The sequence below is a fragment of the Mesoplodon bidens genome (assembly GCF_964165515.1).
Source record: "Mesoplodon bidens genome assembly, chromosome: 13".
Lineage (NCBI taxonomy): Eukaryota > Metazoa > Chordata > Mammalia > Artiodactyla > Ziphiidae > Mesoplodon > Mesoplodon bidens.
Window position 1 is genome coordinate 15,522,125 of NC_138169.1, and position 17,349 is coordinate 15,539,473.

At 51.8% G+C, this 17,349-nt stretch overlaps 1 protein-coding gene across 2 annotated transcripts in view; it reads right to left on the bottom strand.

Annotated features, from left to right (window-relative positions):
• Positions 1-1,440: 1,440 nt before the first annotated feature.
• PLBD2 (phospholipase B domain containing 2) overlaps positions 1,441-17,349 on the bottom strand; it is a 28,272-nt gene continuing 12,363 nt past the window's right edge. Inside the window, exons 3-12 of one of the 2 annotated variants that reach the window (XM_081253410.1) lie at positions 16,475-16,633; positions 14,610-14,710; positions 14,176-14,390; positions 8,076-8,173; positions 5,085-5,245; positions 4,401-4,496; positions 4,069-4,140; positions 3,249-3,404; positions 2,484-2,646; positions 1,441-2,380 (exon numbers count right to left, since the gene is read on the bottom strand). In XM_081253410.1, the coding sequence (XP_081109536.1) occupies positions 2,213-2,380; positions 2,484-2,646; positions 3,249-3,404; positions 4,069-4,140; positions 4,401-4,496; positions 5,085-5,245; positions 8,076-8,173; positions 14,176-14,390; positions 14,610-14,710; positions 16,475-16,633 (1,389 nt within the window). In that variant the 3' untranslated portion in view covers positions 1,441-2,212. The remainder of the gene's footprint in view (positions 2,381-2,483; positions 2,647-3,248; positions 3,405-4,068; positions 4,141-4,400; positions 4,497-5,084; positions 5,246-8,075; positions 8,174-14,175; positions 14,391-14,609; positions 14,711-16,474; positions 16,634-17,349) is intronic. The other variant, XM_081253411.1, reaches the window with a different exon arrangement.

Genomic DNA, 17,349 nt, shown 5'->3' on the forward strand with positions numbered 1-17,349 from the left:
TGACCTTTGTTCTGCTGGGGCCTGCGCCATCACAAGGAGATGGGGAGGGAGAGCTGTGTCCCATGGGAGAGTCTGCAGACCTGGGCCCCCCTCCTAGTTCTGAAGGGCCCAAGACTTGAGATTTCAGGCACATCACTTCCCTTCTCCAAGTCTGCACCCTCACCTTTTAACCACATGTGAACATCCCGGCCTACCCCACCTAACAGGGCTGTTCTGAGCTCAAGAGACCTGGGAAAGACAACACTCTTAAGGGAGCTGGGAAATGTACCGGCAGAAAAGTTAATTTTAGAACCACAAGTTGTCAATTCCCAGATAACAAGAATTGTAAAGCTACGGTGAGAAACAGCAAACAAACAGCGGTCCAGTGGTTAGGGCTCCGTGGTTCCACTGCAGGGGGCACAGGTTAGATCCCTGGTCAGGGAACTAAGATCCCACAAGCCACACAGCGAGGCCAAAAAAAAAAAAAAAAAAAAGAAAAAGAAATAGCAAATCCATCCACAGCCCTCAACTGTGCTTTAGTTTCTCCAGAGCATTTACCAGCATCTTACACACTGTATGTCTATTTTCACTATCTACCTCCCCAATGTAAATGTCACAAGAGCAGGGATTTTTTTTTGGGGGGGGTACCTGTTGTTCTGAGGTATCCCCAGGACCTTATAACAGTGGCTGGAATGCTCTAAGCATTCTATAAATTCTCGCTAATGAATGAATGTTGCGTGTGTGAGGCCCCGTGTGGGCTACGTCACAGCCACCTTTGCAGCAAATCCTCACCCTCCTCCCACCAAATGTGCACACACATGTGCGAGGAAATGCTGCTCACATGGTTATACCTATTTTACAGATGAGGTAACTGAGGCTCAGAGAGATTAAGTCCCATAACTAGTAGGAGGTGGAGACAGGATTCGAACCCAGGCCTCGGACTCCCGGGTTGTGTGCTTTCCTCTCCCTAAGTACATCGCATTGTGCGAGTCTCCACTGTAGGCTTTGGGTAAGATCAGGTGGGGAGGGACACTGTGTTGTGTTGATCTGTCCCCCCGCCACCCCCCAGTAGGATTTGGGAAGGTCTTGGTGGTTAAGAGAGCCCTAGAACAGGACCCAGAACAAAGTAGGTGTTCAATAAACATATGGATAGATGGATGGTCGGATAGATATGGATGGATGGATGAACGGGTAGATGGGTCAGTATCTGGATGACGGACGGACGGATGGATGACTGGAAAATGGAAGGACGGACGGATGGATGACTGGAAAATGGAAGGATGGATGGACGGATGACTGTGAAGATGGACAAGGGGTGAGTGGGTTGGCAGGTGAATGACGGTACAGATGGACAGACAGAAGGATGGAGAGGATGCACAGGTGAATGGTCAGAACCCAAAGCTGAGAAGAGACAGGGCGCCGACCCAGCCTGCCCCACTGCCCCAAGAAGCACAGCACGGGGGCCATGGCCTCTCTTTTTAATGGCGGCACAGCCTGCGATTTGGTTCCTGTAGCAGGGGACCTGTGGGCAATGCCCTGAGGCCAGGGGCAGGCCTGGATTTGGGGGGGCACGGGCCGAGGCTGGAGCAGGGGGCTGACACGCTTGCATGCCCCCGGAGAGAGGACACTCGGGCCCTTCCAGCCACAAGTGGCCAGAGACTTTGGTTCTTGTTTGGTTTCAAGTTCCTGTCCTCAAGGAGCTGTCCAGGAGGAGAAACAGGGGAGCTAGTTCCCGGACGGCGCAGAGTCGGGCTGGGGTCGGGAGCTGGGAGGAGAGATGTCAACCAGAGGCAACGCCCGGGTCTCGGGGGCTGAAGCTCCAGAGCTGCCGGCAGGAACAGCACTGGGAATCAGGCACTGGAACAGGCCTCTCCTGCCGGCCCCACTAGGGGCCCTGGAACCTGGTCCCAGGATCTGGCTCCCGCCCTCAGGAAGGGGCGGCCTGAGGAGGGGGCCCAAGGCTGGAAGAGAGAGAAAAGCAGGGGGAGAGAGAGAGACGCAGAGAGGCAGAGGGAGACGGGGATGGCATCACCCACTTAGGGGAAGAGAGTCAGTCCTGGGTCCCATCGGGTTCCGTTCCCCACCCACGAGGCCACTCAGATGAGAGTGAACCTGGGCACAGTGGCGGGGGGGCAACGCTCACATGGGGGACCGGGGCGGGGGGACAGGCAGGAGGGCAGGGTGGCAGCCAGTCGGGTGGCCCCGCTAGGGTCAGCAGAGCAGAGATGGAGCCTCAGTCCCACCAGACCTCGATGGGTGAGAACTTCCAGAGGTCAGGCTGGCCCATGTGCAGCAGACTGCTGAAGGGCGAGGTGCTCCACTGGAACGGGGGCAGCTGGTCCCACGTGGGGCCGCTGGCCGCCAGGAGACGCAAGGCCTTGGCCAGTGCCGTGCTGGTCACCTGGGGGTAGAGGGGAGGGCAGGTCGTTGAGTTGTCCCAACCTGGGAGGCTCTGCTGCTCCCCGCCCCAACTTTGACCCCATCCACAGCCCCAGGCCCGGCACCTTCACGTCGATGCCCCCATGGGAGCGCTGGTGCAGGGCCTGGAAGGGGTAGGAGCCATTGGCTGGGTTGAGGTCAGAGCGGGCCGAGACGGCATTCTCCCCGTTGGGCTTGGGGTTGCAAGCTTTGCACAATGACAGGGGGTCATGCAGGAAGTCGTTGTACCTGGAGGCAGAAAGAGAGGAAACATCAGTCGTTCGGGGGAGCGGGGGAGGCCAGACTGCTGGCGGCAGCCCCTAGCTCAGCCGCCTGCTTTCAATGTGCCCGGCTCCCTCCCGCCGCCTGGGCTTCAGCCACCACCTCCCCCTTCAGCTGGTCACTCCACAGGCATCACTCAGCCTAGGCTCTGCCATCCCTCCCTCGGGGAATCCCTCTGGGCCCCCATCCCAGGCCAGAGACCCCGTTTTGTCCCTTCATAGCATTTCCTGGAGCTCAGACGGTCCTAGTTACATGTCCACATCAGTGTGAGTCCGGGAGGGACTTCTGCATCCCCCAAAGGACAGGGGGGACACGTTCTGTGCCCGTTTCCCAGTCCCAAGCACGGAGCCCGGCACAGGGCGGTCACTCCACAGCTGTTCGTCATCCTCGCCCATGACATGAGGACAGCAACAGGGCTCAGCTGAGCGCTGCCTCGGTCCTGCTGTCCTGGCTGCTACGCAGTTGCACCACCCCCCTGCCACCCCCCCAACCCCGGGCTTGCTGGGAGGTTGAAATGAGTTACAACAAAGCCCCACCACATGACTCTGGCCTCATGGTCCCCTGCGCACCTCATAAGCCGGATCATGGAGTTCAGGTCGTTTACCAGCGACTGGTTCCGCCGGAAGATCTGGGCCCGGGGGCTCCCGTCGTAGGAGAACCAGTCCCCAAAGTGGGCCACCAGGGCCGGAAGCCCACTGGCGTTGAACACAGACTCAAAGGACCTGCTGGGAACGAGGATGGTCACTCACGACCCCCACTGACTTCACCCGGCCGTGACCGTGGCCAGGGAGGTGAAGGGGGCGGTCGTGCCACGACATTAACACCAACAACCATGACAGTCAGGATAGCAATAATCATGTCTTTTGTTTGTGCTGGGGGGTGGCTTGGTGGGGTGGCCAAGCTAGGGCTCTGGGGTCCAAGAGGCACGGGTTCAAATCCTGACTTCACTGTTGGCCACCTATGGAACCTTGGGAGAGTTAGGTACTTTCTCAAGGCCTCAGTTTCATCATCTGTGAAATGGGAATAGGAGCAGTGGCTACCATGCACGGTGGCTGTACGGATCAAAGGGGATAACCCAGGTAAAGCACAGTGAGGGTCAAGAGGTGCTGGCTGTGCAGCCCAGTTAAAGCAGCTCCAGCTGGAGAGCCACGGCAGGGGTCGGCACCTGAGCCAGGCCGCCCCCTACCACCCTGCGGTGGGTGGGTGCAGACTGGGAGGCCGAACGGATGCCGACCTCACAACTGTACCCTAAAATCGTCAGGGCTTTCCTGGAGAAAAAGGGGGTAGGGTGGGTTTCTTTGTGGAGGTAAAGAATCACCTGGGAAGCACCCCTCCCCAGCACGGAGAGCTGAGCAAAGGGTGGGGAATACCAGGAAGGGGGGGACATACGGGATATTGTAGCTGGCCCAGTAGGTTTTCTGGTAGAGTTCCGAGGTCCTGTCGGCCACCACCACCATGCCCCTGCAACCGGGAAGGGACAAGGGGCAGGAGTGGTGAGAAAGGGGGCTCCTGTGGGCGCTGCCCTGCTCAAGGACCCTCGCTGGCTCCCCATTGCCTGGAGCTAGATTATGTCCCCAATCTTTAGCCCCAGTCAGGGGCTGCCTTCTCCTCCAGTATTGCCTTCCTGAGGTTTCCCCTCCCGCACACGATTCAGCTGCCTGCAGGCCTCTGCCTTGGCAGTTCCCTCTGCTGGAATGCCCTGCCCCTTTCCGGGTACTCACGGGATCTGCTCCAGGATGGTGAGCACCCTTCTCCCAGGGCTGGGCCCGCCGGGGACAAATGCCTTGTAGTCCACGATCATCCACTGGTTGTTGTACCTGCCGTGCCCAAGGAAGGAGGGCTGAACAGACCCTGGGGTCACTGCCCCAGCCTCCCTCTGCCCCCAGGGCCACACACAGTCAGGAATCATGGGGCCGGGGTGGTCTGGGTGCATCCGGCCATCCGACCGTCACCCGGACACTTTAGCTTGACCAGGCGTCCTCAGACTTTTCTCTCATCATGCTGCTTACCTGCTCCAGAAGAGTCTATGGCTCCCTAGTGCTTACTGGAACAAAGGTCAATTCTGCGCAATGTTCTAAGACCCTGCCCTATCCAGTTCCCGTGTCTCTGGCTCATGGGGCCCCCATCCACCCATGTCCGTCTCCTCGGATGGCCCTCTCCACTGTCCCCAGAGCTCTCAAGTTCCAAGTGTCTTCCTGTCCTTCCTCTGGGAGCCTTTCCCTGGGTGGAGAAGCCTGCAAGAGGGGGGCAAATCCTTTCCTTCCCTGTGCCTCAGTTTCCCGACGTATAAAACAAGGAGAGGACTCTGCAGAGGGTGTGGGGCGTGTGGCCCTGGTGCCACATCAGGTCTCCCAGGGTCTGAGCATTAGCGGGGAGGTTGGCTGCAGTGCCAGAAGCCCACTCACGTGCCACTGTTGAACCTCTTGAAGATATCAGCCCAGGAGTCCCCGTCCAAGGCCAGGCGATTGGCCACAACATTTCGCATCCACTCCAGCACACAGCCCTCGGGCTGCACGTACTTCCACAGGGCCGAGTTCCGGTTGCCGATGGTGGTCTCCAGGGTCACCTGTGGGAGAGCCGAGGGGGCGCTGCACGAAAGGGCCCCCTAACTCACAACCGGGGCATGGTGCCACCAAGTGGCAGCGCTGCATCAATCGTGGTTCAAATCTGTTGACTCGTTTTTTAAAACTTCATGTCCTGGCTTAGGTGCATGTTCCTCACTAGTTCTTTGGATGAGCATTGAGGGGGTCAAGATCGTGCATCCACCTTTGCCCTGGGGAACAGCCCCTAAGAGAGCCCAGGGTGCTGCTCCTACGGGACCCACTGCCCCTACCAAGTGGGTCAACTCTTTCCCCAGAGAGATAGCATCCCATCTCTACCCCTTCCCTGCAGTTCCGCAGGGAAAGCTGGGAGGCTTGGGGTTGGTAGCCTGGTGGACTACTACAACTTCCATGAACTCTTACAGCCCTCCGGGGGAAAACACAGCACGGCTATTAAGCCCCCTTCTTCTTGAACGGTAAACTGAGGCCTGGAGAAGCTAAAAGACTTGCCAAAAGGTCATGGCCGCTACGTGGATGGGCCAAGATTTGACCCTCAGACTTCCAACTCTTAAATCGGGGCGTGGGAAGAGATATGGGAACATATGTATATGTATAACTGAGTCACTTTGTTATACAGCAGAAACTAACACACCATTGTAAAGCAATTATACTGCAATAAAGGTGTAAAAAAAAAAAAAAAATCGGGGCTTGCTCCCCTCCAGCAGGATATTAGCATGCTTCCTCCTTTTTTATACGAAGCTGGAAAACAACTAAGAGATAGCAGGAGCCGTGAATATGATGTTTCAAAGAGGAATCTGCAAAGCAAGCCTCTCAACAGCGATGCCCAGGTAGGAAGAGCTTCTCTACTCCCTGCACACTGTACCCTCCTCATCACTCTAGTGTCCCACGTCATCGCCAGGATTCAGACCCGCATGGCCTCAGAAGCCCTGGAGGGCAGTTTCCTCTCTCTGTGCCAGGGGTTGTTCTCAACCTGGGGCAGTGCTCAGGGAGTCTGCAGCCTTGGGTGGGGAAACATTACATCTTTATTTCCACTAATGTCAAACCGAAATGCAGCATCTCCTTCCACTGCTAATGAGGTGACACGACAGTGTTATTAGCGGCACCTGAGATCGTCACCAACAGAAATCACAGATGTTTTCCCACCATAGGACAGGATTGAACACATCTCAAGATATCGTTTACACTCCTCATACTTGTAAATTATGGCAGGTAACCCACCTGCGACTGGAGTTTCTTTCTTTTTTTTTTTTCTGGCCACATCTTGTGGCATGAGGGATTTTAGTTCCCCGACCAGGGATCGAACCCGTGCCCCCTCCACTGGGAGCATGGAATCTTAACCACTGGACCACCAGGGAAGTTCCTGGAGTTTCTTATTTAACGTGCTAATAAAGCAGCACATACAGGCAGACCCGAGAGATATCACGGGTTCTGTTCCAGACCGCTGCAATAAAGTGAATACCACGAGAAAGCAAGTCACATGGATTTTTTGATTTCCCAGTGCATGTAAGAGTTACGATTCCACTATACTATAGTCTATTAAGTGTGCAATAGTATTATGTCTTAAAACCCAATGTACATACCTTAATTTAAAAATAGAAAAAAAAATACAAAACAAAAAACCAATTATAATAGTCACATCAAAGATCACTGATCACAGATGACCATAATGAATATAATAGTAATGAAAACCTTAAAATATTGTGAGAATTACAAGAGTGTGACACAGAGACACAAAATGAGCAAATGTTGTTAGAAAAATGGCGCTGACAGACTTGCCCGATGCAGGGTTGTTACAAACCTTCAATTTGTAAAAACTGCAATATCTGCAAAGTTCAATAAAACGAGGTATACTTGTATATTACATTAAAAGTTTACTTATATTTCGATAAATGCATGTCGATATAATTGGTTTCCTTTATAATCCCATATATGTTGGCTTGTGCATTTAAAAGCATTATTCTGAGAAGGGGTTCACGGCTCCCCAGACTGCCAAAGGAGTCTGTGGCACAAAAACAGTTAAGCACCCAGATGGAAGGTAAATTTCCTTCCCGGACACGTTTCGTAACTGGATGAAACTACTTCAACTGTCCTTCCCCAGGCTTCACTCCTGCCTTCCCCACCCCAGACCGCAGCAAGGGGGTCCCCTCACCCACTGCCTGGCCCCTTTCATGCTTCTTCCCACATTTAAGGGAACTAAATCCCACGGTCCTCTCACAAAGTAATAGAAGAAAAAGAGACCCTTCCTCTCCCCTCCCCAGAATTGGCGTCTTCTGCATCTAGGATTTTTTTTTTTAAGTGATGTTTTTTCTCCTCTGCAGTGTTACCCTGGCGACTACAGAGCTTGCTGTGTTCTCGAAGCGTGCCAGGAACAGATTTCTAAATGAGTTTGGAGCCCAGCCAGGAAAACCGATAAAAACAACACATTGTAAACAACATTTATTCAGAAAACCCAGCCAGGTTTAGAGGGGGTTTTGTGGAAAGCAAAAGGGAAGGCGGAAGGAGAAAGAGCAGAGTCATGGTAGGGAGAGAGATAGCTTGTCCTAAATACAGAAACACAAAATGAGGTCACTGGGGCCACGGATATTTCAAAAGGGCCCAAACCAGGGATTTCTGAGGAGCTGCAGGACAATACAGAGTCCCAGGCCAGCTGCAGGGTCTGGAAGCCCGGGCGTGACCTGGGGAGTGACATTTTACAAGCGTTTCCTGGTAGAGGACAGCCTCGACCCTGGGGTGGTGGTGATGCGGGAATGTTGGGGTCTGCGTCCCCCTGCTGTGCCTAAGCTGCTGGGTGCGAAGCTGCCCCGGGGAGAAAAGTGACACCAGAGGATGACTCACCAGCCCGCTGCCCAGGATGTAGAAGTCATCACAGGAGAAAATGGTACCAGGGTAGGATGAGAAGATCACCCTGTTGCCGGGAGCCCGGGTAGATTGCTCTGCAGGCGGGAGAGTGAGCCCGGGGTGGGGGGGTGGGGTGGGCAGGGGAGGGGGCCTGGTCAGACAAGCGCATACGGAGAACCCCACTCCCCCTCCCAGCAAGACTTGGGAGTCTCCAGGTGGAACAGCAGGCTTCAGAGGAAGCCCCTACTCCATTCTTTCTGAGAGTCAGCAAACCAGGCCATTTGTGTAAAAGCTAGTAGCAATATATATATATATACATATATATATATATAATTGTTTTGATTACTGTACCTTTTTTTGGCTTTCCTTTTTTTTTTTTTTAATTGCAAAAACCTACTGTGAAAAAGATAATTCACAGAGCAAATACCCAGAAGTCTGAGAGCACGGACTTTGTTTTTTTGGGTTTTTTTGGGGGGTGGGGGGAGGGTTTATCCCCTGCTTTACTGAGGTATAATTGACAAATAAAAATTGTCTGTGTTTAAGGTGCACACTGTGATGTCTGGATAGGCGTAGACACTGTGAAAGGATGGCCACAGTCAAGCTAATTTACACATCCATCACTTCACATGGTTACCTCTGCTGTGTGTGTGGTGAGAACACTGAAGTTCTACTCTCTTGGCAAGTTTCAAGTATACAATACGGTGTTGTTAACTACAGTCACCATGCTGTGCTTTAGACTCCAGCATTCATTTGTCTTCTAACTGGGAGATGGTACTCTCTGACCAGCATCTCCCCATTTCCCCCTCCCCCCCAGCCGCCTGCAACCACCATTCTACTCTCTGCTTATATAAGTTCAACTTTTTTTTTTTTTGGCCGTACCACGCAGCTTGCGGGATCTTAATTCTCCAACCAGGGACTGAACCCAGGCCCGCAGCAGTGAAAGCACAGACTCCTAACCACCAGACCGCCAGGGAAGTCCCTCGAGTTCAACTTTTTTAGATTCCACATGAAAGTGAGATCATACAGTATTTGTCTTTCTCTGACTTATTTCACTTAGCATAATAGCCTCCAGGTTCACCCATGTTGTCGCAAAGGGCAGGGTTTCCTGCTTTTTTGTTGAAGAATACTCCATTGTATGTGTGTGTATGTGTGTGTGTGTATGTGTGTGTGTGTGTGTGTGTGTGTACGTGTACATTTTCTTTATCCATTTGTCTGGCTATGGACATTTAGGTTGTTCCCATATCTCAGATATTATTGCAATGAATATAGGAGTGCAGACACTTCCTCAAGATTTTATTTCCTGGAAGTGAGATGGATGGATCATATGAGAACACAGGCTTTGTGGGGAGGAGACCTGGGCAGAGTCCCGGTTCAGGCCCTTATCAACTGTTTGATTTATGTCGAGTTACTTAGCCTTTCTGAGCCTCAGTTTCCTTACCTGCAAACTGGGAATAATAATCCTTCATCCCACACAGGGCAGTTGTAAAGATTTAATTTATGAGATCGTGGAGGTAGTTTCTAGCACAACAGTGGGTACCCAGTAGGCCTACAATCAAGGTTACTGCGTAACCAGACCAGCACTTGTCAAGGGATGGACTTTCAGTACAAAGTGTTCTGGGGTGGGGATGAGGGCCACTAGGGATGAGGGGATGGACCAAAGGAGCTATTTCTATATAACTAATGAACAGAAAAAGTAAAAAGGGCAAAGTCATCAATGAACAGCTAAAACTGGAAGGGAAAACAACCAACACCAATGGTGGTTTTTCAGGGGCTGGTGGCAGGGTGGGTTACAAGTGATTTTTATTGCTTCTTTGTGCTCTATCTTCTAACTTCCTACAGGGAACATGGATGACTTGATTAATTTGTTTTAATTGTTGAAAATTAGTGTAGAATACAAAAAGAAATAACACAAGTATCCATCAATAGATGGACGGATAAACAAACTGTAGTGTCTCCATGCGGCAAAATATTAGGCAGTCAGAAAAAGGAATGAAGTGCTGACACGTGCTACGGCATGGAGAAGCCTTGAAATTATGATGCTGAGTGAAAGAAGCCAGTCGTAAGAAAACCACCACTGTATGCTTCCACTTTTATGGCATGTCCAGAACAGGTAAATCTACAGAGATAGAAAGTAGATTAGTGGTTGCCAGGGGCTGGGAGGAGGGGGAAAAGGGAGTGATTACTCAGTGGGTACAGGGTTTCCTCTCTCGGTGATGAAAACGTTTTGGAACTAGACTGAGGTGGCAGGTGCACAACACTGTGAATGTACTAAATGCCACTGAATTGTTCACTTGAATAAAGACACAGACCTACTTGAGAATGGACTTGAGGATATGGGGAGGGGGAAGGGTAAGCTGTGACAAAGCGAAAGAGAGGCATGGACATATATACACTACCAAACGTAAGGTAGATAGCTAGTGGGAAGCAGCCGCAGAGCACAGGGAGATCAGCTCGGTGCTTTGTGACTGCCTGGAGGGGTGGGATGGGGAGGGTGGGAGGGAGGGAGATGCATGAGGGAAGGGATGTGGGAACAGATGTATATGTATGACTGATTCACTTTGTTATAAAGCAGAAACTAATAAAAATAAATAAATAAATAAATAAATAAATAAATAAAATAGTTCATTTTGTTATGTGAACTTCACCTCAAATAAATAAAGAAAGAAATAAACTAGGGAAAAAAACCTTTTTTTTTTTTTTTTGGCTGCACTGTGAGGCAGGCAGGATCTTAGTTCCCTGACCAGGGATCAAACCTGTGCCCCCTGCAGTGGAAGTGCAGAGTCCTAACCACTGGACCGCCAGGGAATTCCCTTAGAAAATTTTTAAAAATCAGTGCAGGTTTATATGAAGTTCTAGAACAGGCAAATCTAACCTCATGGGAAAGAAATCAGAAGAGCGGTTGCCTGGGGAGAGGGGTGGAGGCTAACTGCAAAGGTCACAGGGAACTTTCTAGGGTGATGGAAATGTTCTATATCTTTACGGAATGGTGTTTACATGACTGCATATGTTTGTCCAAACCCATCAAATTATATGCTCTAAATGTGTATTTAAGCTATCCATCAATAAGGTGAATTAAAAAAAAAAAAAAACAGAACAAACTTAGTCCGGGACATCATTTATCACCCAGCAGAATGGCAAAAAAATTTGAAATGAACCATAAAACCCAGTGCTAGCAAGGCTGTGGGGAAAGACAACATATTCACAGAATGGCGGTGGAAGTGTAAATTGGCCCAACCCTATTTTGAGGCAATTTGGCTGTTATCTATCTAGAAACTAAAATTTTAATTATACTCATCTTTTAACCCAGTGTGTCCACCAGGAAACACATCTGGGGGCCCACTTGCTTGCTGTAGTACTGTTTGAAACAGCAAAGACCTGGGAATTCCCTGGCAGTCCAGTGGTTGGGACTCCTTGCTCTCACTGGACGAGCCTCACAGTGCGGCCAAATAAAGAAATAAATATTTTTTAAAAAGAAGGGAGGGAGGGAGGAAGGAAGGAAAGAAGGAAAGAAGGAAGAGCAAAGACCTGGAAATGGCCCATATCCTCAACTGGGGACTAATTAAAATTTAACGTCCAGGGCTTCCCTGGTGGCGCAGTGGTTGGGAGTCCGCCTGCCAATGCAGGGGACACGGGTTCGTGCCCCGGTCCAGGAAGATCCCACATGCCGCGGAGTGGCTGGGCCCGTGAGCCATGGCCGCTGAGCCTGCGCGCCCGGAGTCTGCGCGCCCGGAGCCTGTGCTCCGCAACGGGAGAGGCCACAACAGTGAGAGGCCCGCGTACCGCAAAAAAAAAAAAAAAAAAAATTCAACGTCCAGCTGTTAAAAGGTGGACCGAACATGGCAATATCAAAAGCTCTCCAAGGCCAGCTGTGGAGCAAGAGGAACAAGTGGCAGACAACCCATATAGCATGATCTCATTTATGTTTTTTTTAAAAAAGCCAGAAAGCAAACTTTTTAGGGCTGTGCAACTATTCTGTAGAATACCGTAATGGTGGATACATGTCATTGAGCGTTCATCAAAAATCCATAAAACTCTACAAAGAGTGAATTCAAATGTAAACCATGGACTTCAGTCGACAATAATGTATCAATACTGGTTCATCAATTGTACCAAATGAACCACACTAATGCGGGGAGCTAGTAACAGGGGAAGGTGGGAAGGGAGAGATATGGGAACGCTCTGTACTGTCTACCCAATTTATGTCCATGTAAAATTTTTCTAAGCAATAAAGTCTATTAATTTTTTAAAGTTCCATATATACACACATATAAATGTAGCCCCCCAAATCTAGAGAGATCCAAACCAAAATGGCATCAGTGCTTTCCTCTTAGGAGAGATCTGGAATTTGGGACGAAGGTATCAAGGGAGATGTATTTCGTCATCTCTGTTGCTGGAATCTGTGACAGTGAGGATGTATTTACATATAAATAGTATAATAAAAATACTGATAAGTTAAAAGAAATGGAAAAGTGAGGTACGTTTTTTTAAAAGTCTGACAAAACATAACCAAGTGTTTGCAGAAATGACCTCTTGTGGGATGTGGGGTGTTCCAGTGACTTTCATTGTGTGTATGTGTGTTTTGCCGCATTTTCCAATTTTCTGTAACATACGTGTATGACTTATGTAGGTTTTTCAGGTGTTAAGACGATAGTGGATACACAGCCATGGGAACGACAGATCTGCAGCTACAGAGGACAACGTGGATGAAACTCACAGACGTTACACTGAGTGAAAGAAGCCAGATGCCAACAAGCCCATGCTGCATGATTCCATTCGCAAAACATTCCAAATCCATCAAACCGAATCCAGGCTGTGAGAAGTCACTACGGGCTGGGGACAGTGCCTGGAAAGGGACAGGAAGGAAGCTTCTGGGGGCTGGGAATGTTGTTCCTCTGTCTGGATGCTACACACACAGGTGTGTGTTCAACGTGCAAAACTCCCAGCTGTACACTTATGATGTGCACACTTTTCTGTACAAATGTCAATTTAGAAGTTTACATTTAAGTTAATGGGCATTAGGTTGTTTCCAAACCACTAATGCAGCTGACAGCCACGTACACAATCCCCTTGCAGAAATAGCAATGTTTCTCCAGGGACAGATCTGAGCCAGAGGGTTGCTGGATCACAGGCGAGACAGATTTTAGATTTTCTTAGACGCCAGCGGGGCTCCTCTTCAAAGTGGCCGTGCCAGCTCCCACTCCCGTTAGCAGTGAATGAGGGTATACATTTCCCCACCCTCTGGCCACCTCCTGGCAACATTAATTTTTTTAAGTTTGGCCAAGAAGGAGGCACTGCAAACATTTGGCAGTGGCTACCTCTAGACTTAACGCTGGGGCCAGGAATGACGGGCACACGATCTGGCCCTTGGGCCTTAGTGGCAAGGTTTTCACATTTGACAGGAAGAACGTATTCATCCATTCCTGTGTAGCTGTTTGCAAAAAGGGCTGTAACTCTCCCCGTACTTGTATCCACGTCGTCTGCAATGTGACTCTGCAGTTCCTCCTATCACATGGTCGGGTCTATTTCCCCACTTGTTGAATCTGCATGGGTCACTTGACTTGCTTTGAGCAACACAATGCTGGGCCAGTTTCAGTCAGCCTTCGAGAGGCCCTCCACACTTGCCTGCCCAGATGTCACATGAACACGCCTGAGGGAGGATGAAGGGCCACGCAGCCTAGCTGTCACATCACCCCCGCTGACAGCCACCCCCAGACGTGCAGACGAGGCCGTCCTAGGTCAGCCAGCTCACCCCAGCTGAGTACACAAGCATCAGTGAGGCCAGCCACAATCAGCAGGCTTGTCCCAGAATAACAGAACCACCCAGCAGACCCAGGGACATGTGAGCAAAAATAAATGGCTATGCTTTAAACCTTTGTTGTTTTAAATTTGGGGAGATTTGTTATGCAGCAGTAGCTTACTGAGACGCCTTGTGAGATAAAAATGAAAAGGAAATAAACATGCTAAAAATAACATGAACTCTTCGAGCGGCCTTATGGTGACCCCAGTGTATACGGGGCTGAGGCCCACACCTCCCAGGACGATGCCCACTGTGTACCCACATACATGCTCACACACACACCCACCCACATCTACCCACCTTGGGGCCCTTCTCTGAACTGGAACCAGTACTTTTTCATGATGCGCAGCATGTACTGGTAGGAGTGCCAGGTGTTGTGGGCGACCAGGAGGTCACTCCGGCCAGGCAGCAGCTTGATGAGGGCAGAGCAGGAGCCAGAGCCCATAGCACGCTTGGTCTTGGTCTTATTCAGGGCCAGCTCTAAGTCTTCGAGGTCCCCAGAGATCTGCAACAGGCTGAGGAGGGTCAGAGTGCCGGAGGGTTACCACGCCTGCTGGGAGTGCCATTACATACCCATTTCACAGAAGAGAAAGCTGAGGCACTGGGAGGTTGGGCGACCGGTCTGAGGCCATGTAGCCAGGAAGTGGCAGGGCTGGTATTGGAACCCAGGTCTGTCTGACTATAAGGTGTGTGGCACTTTCCCCTGCCCTGTCCACTCTGGGGGTGGCACTTACAGGAACCCCAAGGGTTTGATGGTGAACTTCCCAGTTGGAAAGGTCACACTGCCTTCATAGCTGTCCTCTAGGCCTTTCAGCTGCAGGAGGCTCAGCCGCACCTAGAGGGAGGAGGAGGAGGGGGCAGGGGGCAGGGGGCAGAGGGAGGGTGAGGCCTCTCCCCCAGGCTCATGCCTTCTGCAGTGGGAGGGGCTCCAGCAAGGGAGGCTCAGATGTACCCTCCAGGCTCCAGCCAACCCTGACCCCCCGCTTAACCACCACCCACCCCTCCATGCCAAGCACCCTCCTGCCATCATTTAACTATATGTCTCCATCCTGTGGCAACCCCACATCACCCCACTTACGAACCCAACTCAACTCCGCCTCCTCCAGGAAGCCTCCCAGCCTGCCCTGGCCCACTGCTGACTGCTCCCTGTTCTGAGTTTTACTGGCTGTGCTGCTGGCTCAGCGCACTCGTCTCATGTGGCTGACTTCTCCCCACTGTCACCGTCACTGTTCTGTCACCATGGAGTATATCACTGTGTCCCCCACCGGGCTTTGGACTGTGCTGGGCATACACCAGGCACTTAGCGAGCATCCGTAAGATGGGTAGTCAAAAGGACAGATGGATGGATGGATGGATGATGGCTACTGAGTTAAACGAGAGAAGGACAGAGAGCAAGGCAATCATCTAGATGGACAAGAGGGTGAAGAGAAGGACAGATGTTCAGGCAGGTGCCGAAGTAGATGGACGGGACCAGATGGGTTCACTCCTTCATCTGTAAATACTCAACAAACCTTCACTTATAAAGCGCCTACTATGTGCCAGGCCCTGTGCTAGGTACTGGGGATACCACAGTGGACAAGGCAGATGTGGTCCTTGCCTTGTCCTCATGGGGCCCAAGTCCAGTTGAAGACAGAATCTGAATGCCTCACAAGAGGGTTACGAAGAAGTGCAGGGAGGGGACGTGGAGGTGAGGAAGGGTGGGGGTGAGCCAGGCAGAGGGGGAGAAGGAAAAGCGTTCCAGGCAGAAGGAACAGCACATTTTAAAGCCCTGAGTGAAGAGGTAACATCTTGTTCAAGGAACTGGGAGGAGGCCAGGGAGGCTGGAGCACAGATTGAGAAGGTCAGTAGATGAGGCTGGGGAGGGAGAGGGTGCAGGGGGGTGTTGAGGCCACATTAAGGAGTATGGGCATCACCCTGGAGAACTGGGCAGCCCCTGGCGAGATGTACGACCAGCAGCGACACAGCAGAGGGGATGCACCAACAGATGGACAGACTGAGAGGTGCCTAGGCTCTGGCCAGAAGGAAGAGGTGGAATGAAGCAGGGAACGTGGTCCGTCAGAAAGATGGCTAGGCAGGATGGACAGACAGGTAGATGATGAACAGAGAGAGAGACAGGCAACCAAATGGGGTATATCAACAAGGCGGGTGGATAGAATATCTGACAACTAGGCTAAGATGGGCAGGTTGGTGACAGATGAATAAATGGGAAGAAGAGAGTGAAAGATGGATAGACTTGTGGGTGGGTGGACGAATGTGCTGAAAAACTAGATGGATGGATGGATGAACAGATGGATCAATGAACGGGTAGATGGATGCAGGGGTGGGTGGGTGGATGGATAGATGGATGGATGGGAGGGAGAAAGGGAAGGATGGGCATGGAGAGAGGGAAGGAGGGAAGACTGGATGGATCTGTGGATGGATGAGTAGATGGATGGGAGGATGGGGAGGGAGATGGGTGGATGGATGAGGGAGGGAGGGAGAAAGGGCTGGCGAAGAGCAGCAGGGGACAGACAGGTTGGCCAGCTGGAACAGTAGCCGCCGCCTTGGTAGCAGGTCCCCAGGGCTGCCCCAGCCCTCTGAGCGTGGGGGCCATGCCCACCTGGTGCCAGTAAGCAGAGCCATTGTTCAACTCCATCTCCTTCTGCATCCACTCCAGGTTGGCCTCCAGGAACTTCTTGAGCCTCTCGCAGTAACTGACTTCGTACTCGAAGGGGCCACAGTAATTCACCACCGTGTTCATCCAGTGCATATAGATGAGCTGTAGGGTGGGCGAGGACGGGGGCGGGGCATCAGGGCTGCGCTCTCCCCTGAGGACCCCACCGGCCCCCACTCGGGCTCAGAGTCCTCACTCCGATCCAGGTCTCCAAAGAGTCGAGGAGCCCTGGTGAGGACACCTCCGCACCTCTGCCCACGCTGGCTTCTCTCACCCAGCCGGCTCTCACCCCCACCAGGGCCCAGTGCCTCTGGATGCCTCCCTCCTCTGAAAGCCGTCAGCACTCACAGTCTGTCCTAGGTGACGCCTCCTCTGTTACTGGGGACCGCCCCCCCATCTATACATGTATTCGGTCACTCGACTACCTTTTTTTTTTTTTTTGAGCACCTACTATGTCCTGTCCTGAACACTGAGGACCCAGCAGTGAACCTGGCTAGAGAATCCTGTGCCAGTTCCACCAGCCCTCAAGAGGCCTTCCCCACCTCCCCGCCCCGATGTCACATGAACAAGCTGGGCCAGCCTGCTGGGGGGTGAAAGACCATATGAGCCCATCGTCCCCGTCACCGCAACAGACGGAGAGCCTCCCTCGGGGGCTGGTGTGCAAGCTCAGAGAGGTAACGTGGGCAAAGCCCCTGGCACGTGTGTCTGGGGTTCCTCACGTGAGAACCACTTCGGGCCTTGCCTCAGTGTTCCTGGCTCAGGCTACGGGGCGCTTGAGAGATGGAATCTTGCCTCCAGTACCACCAAGCACCCAAAACAGC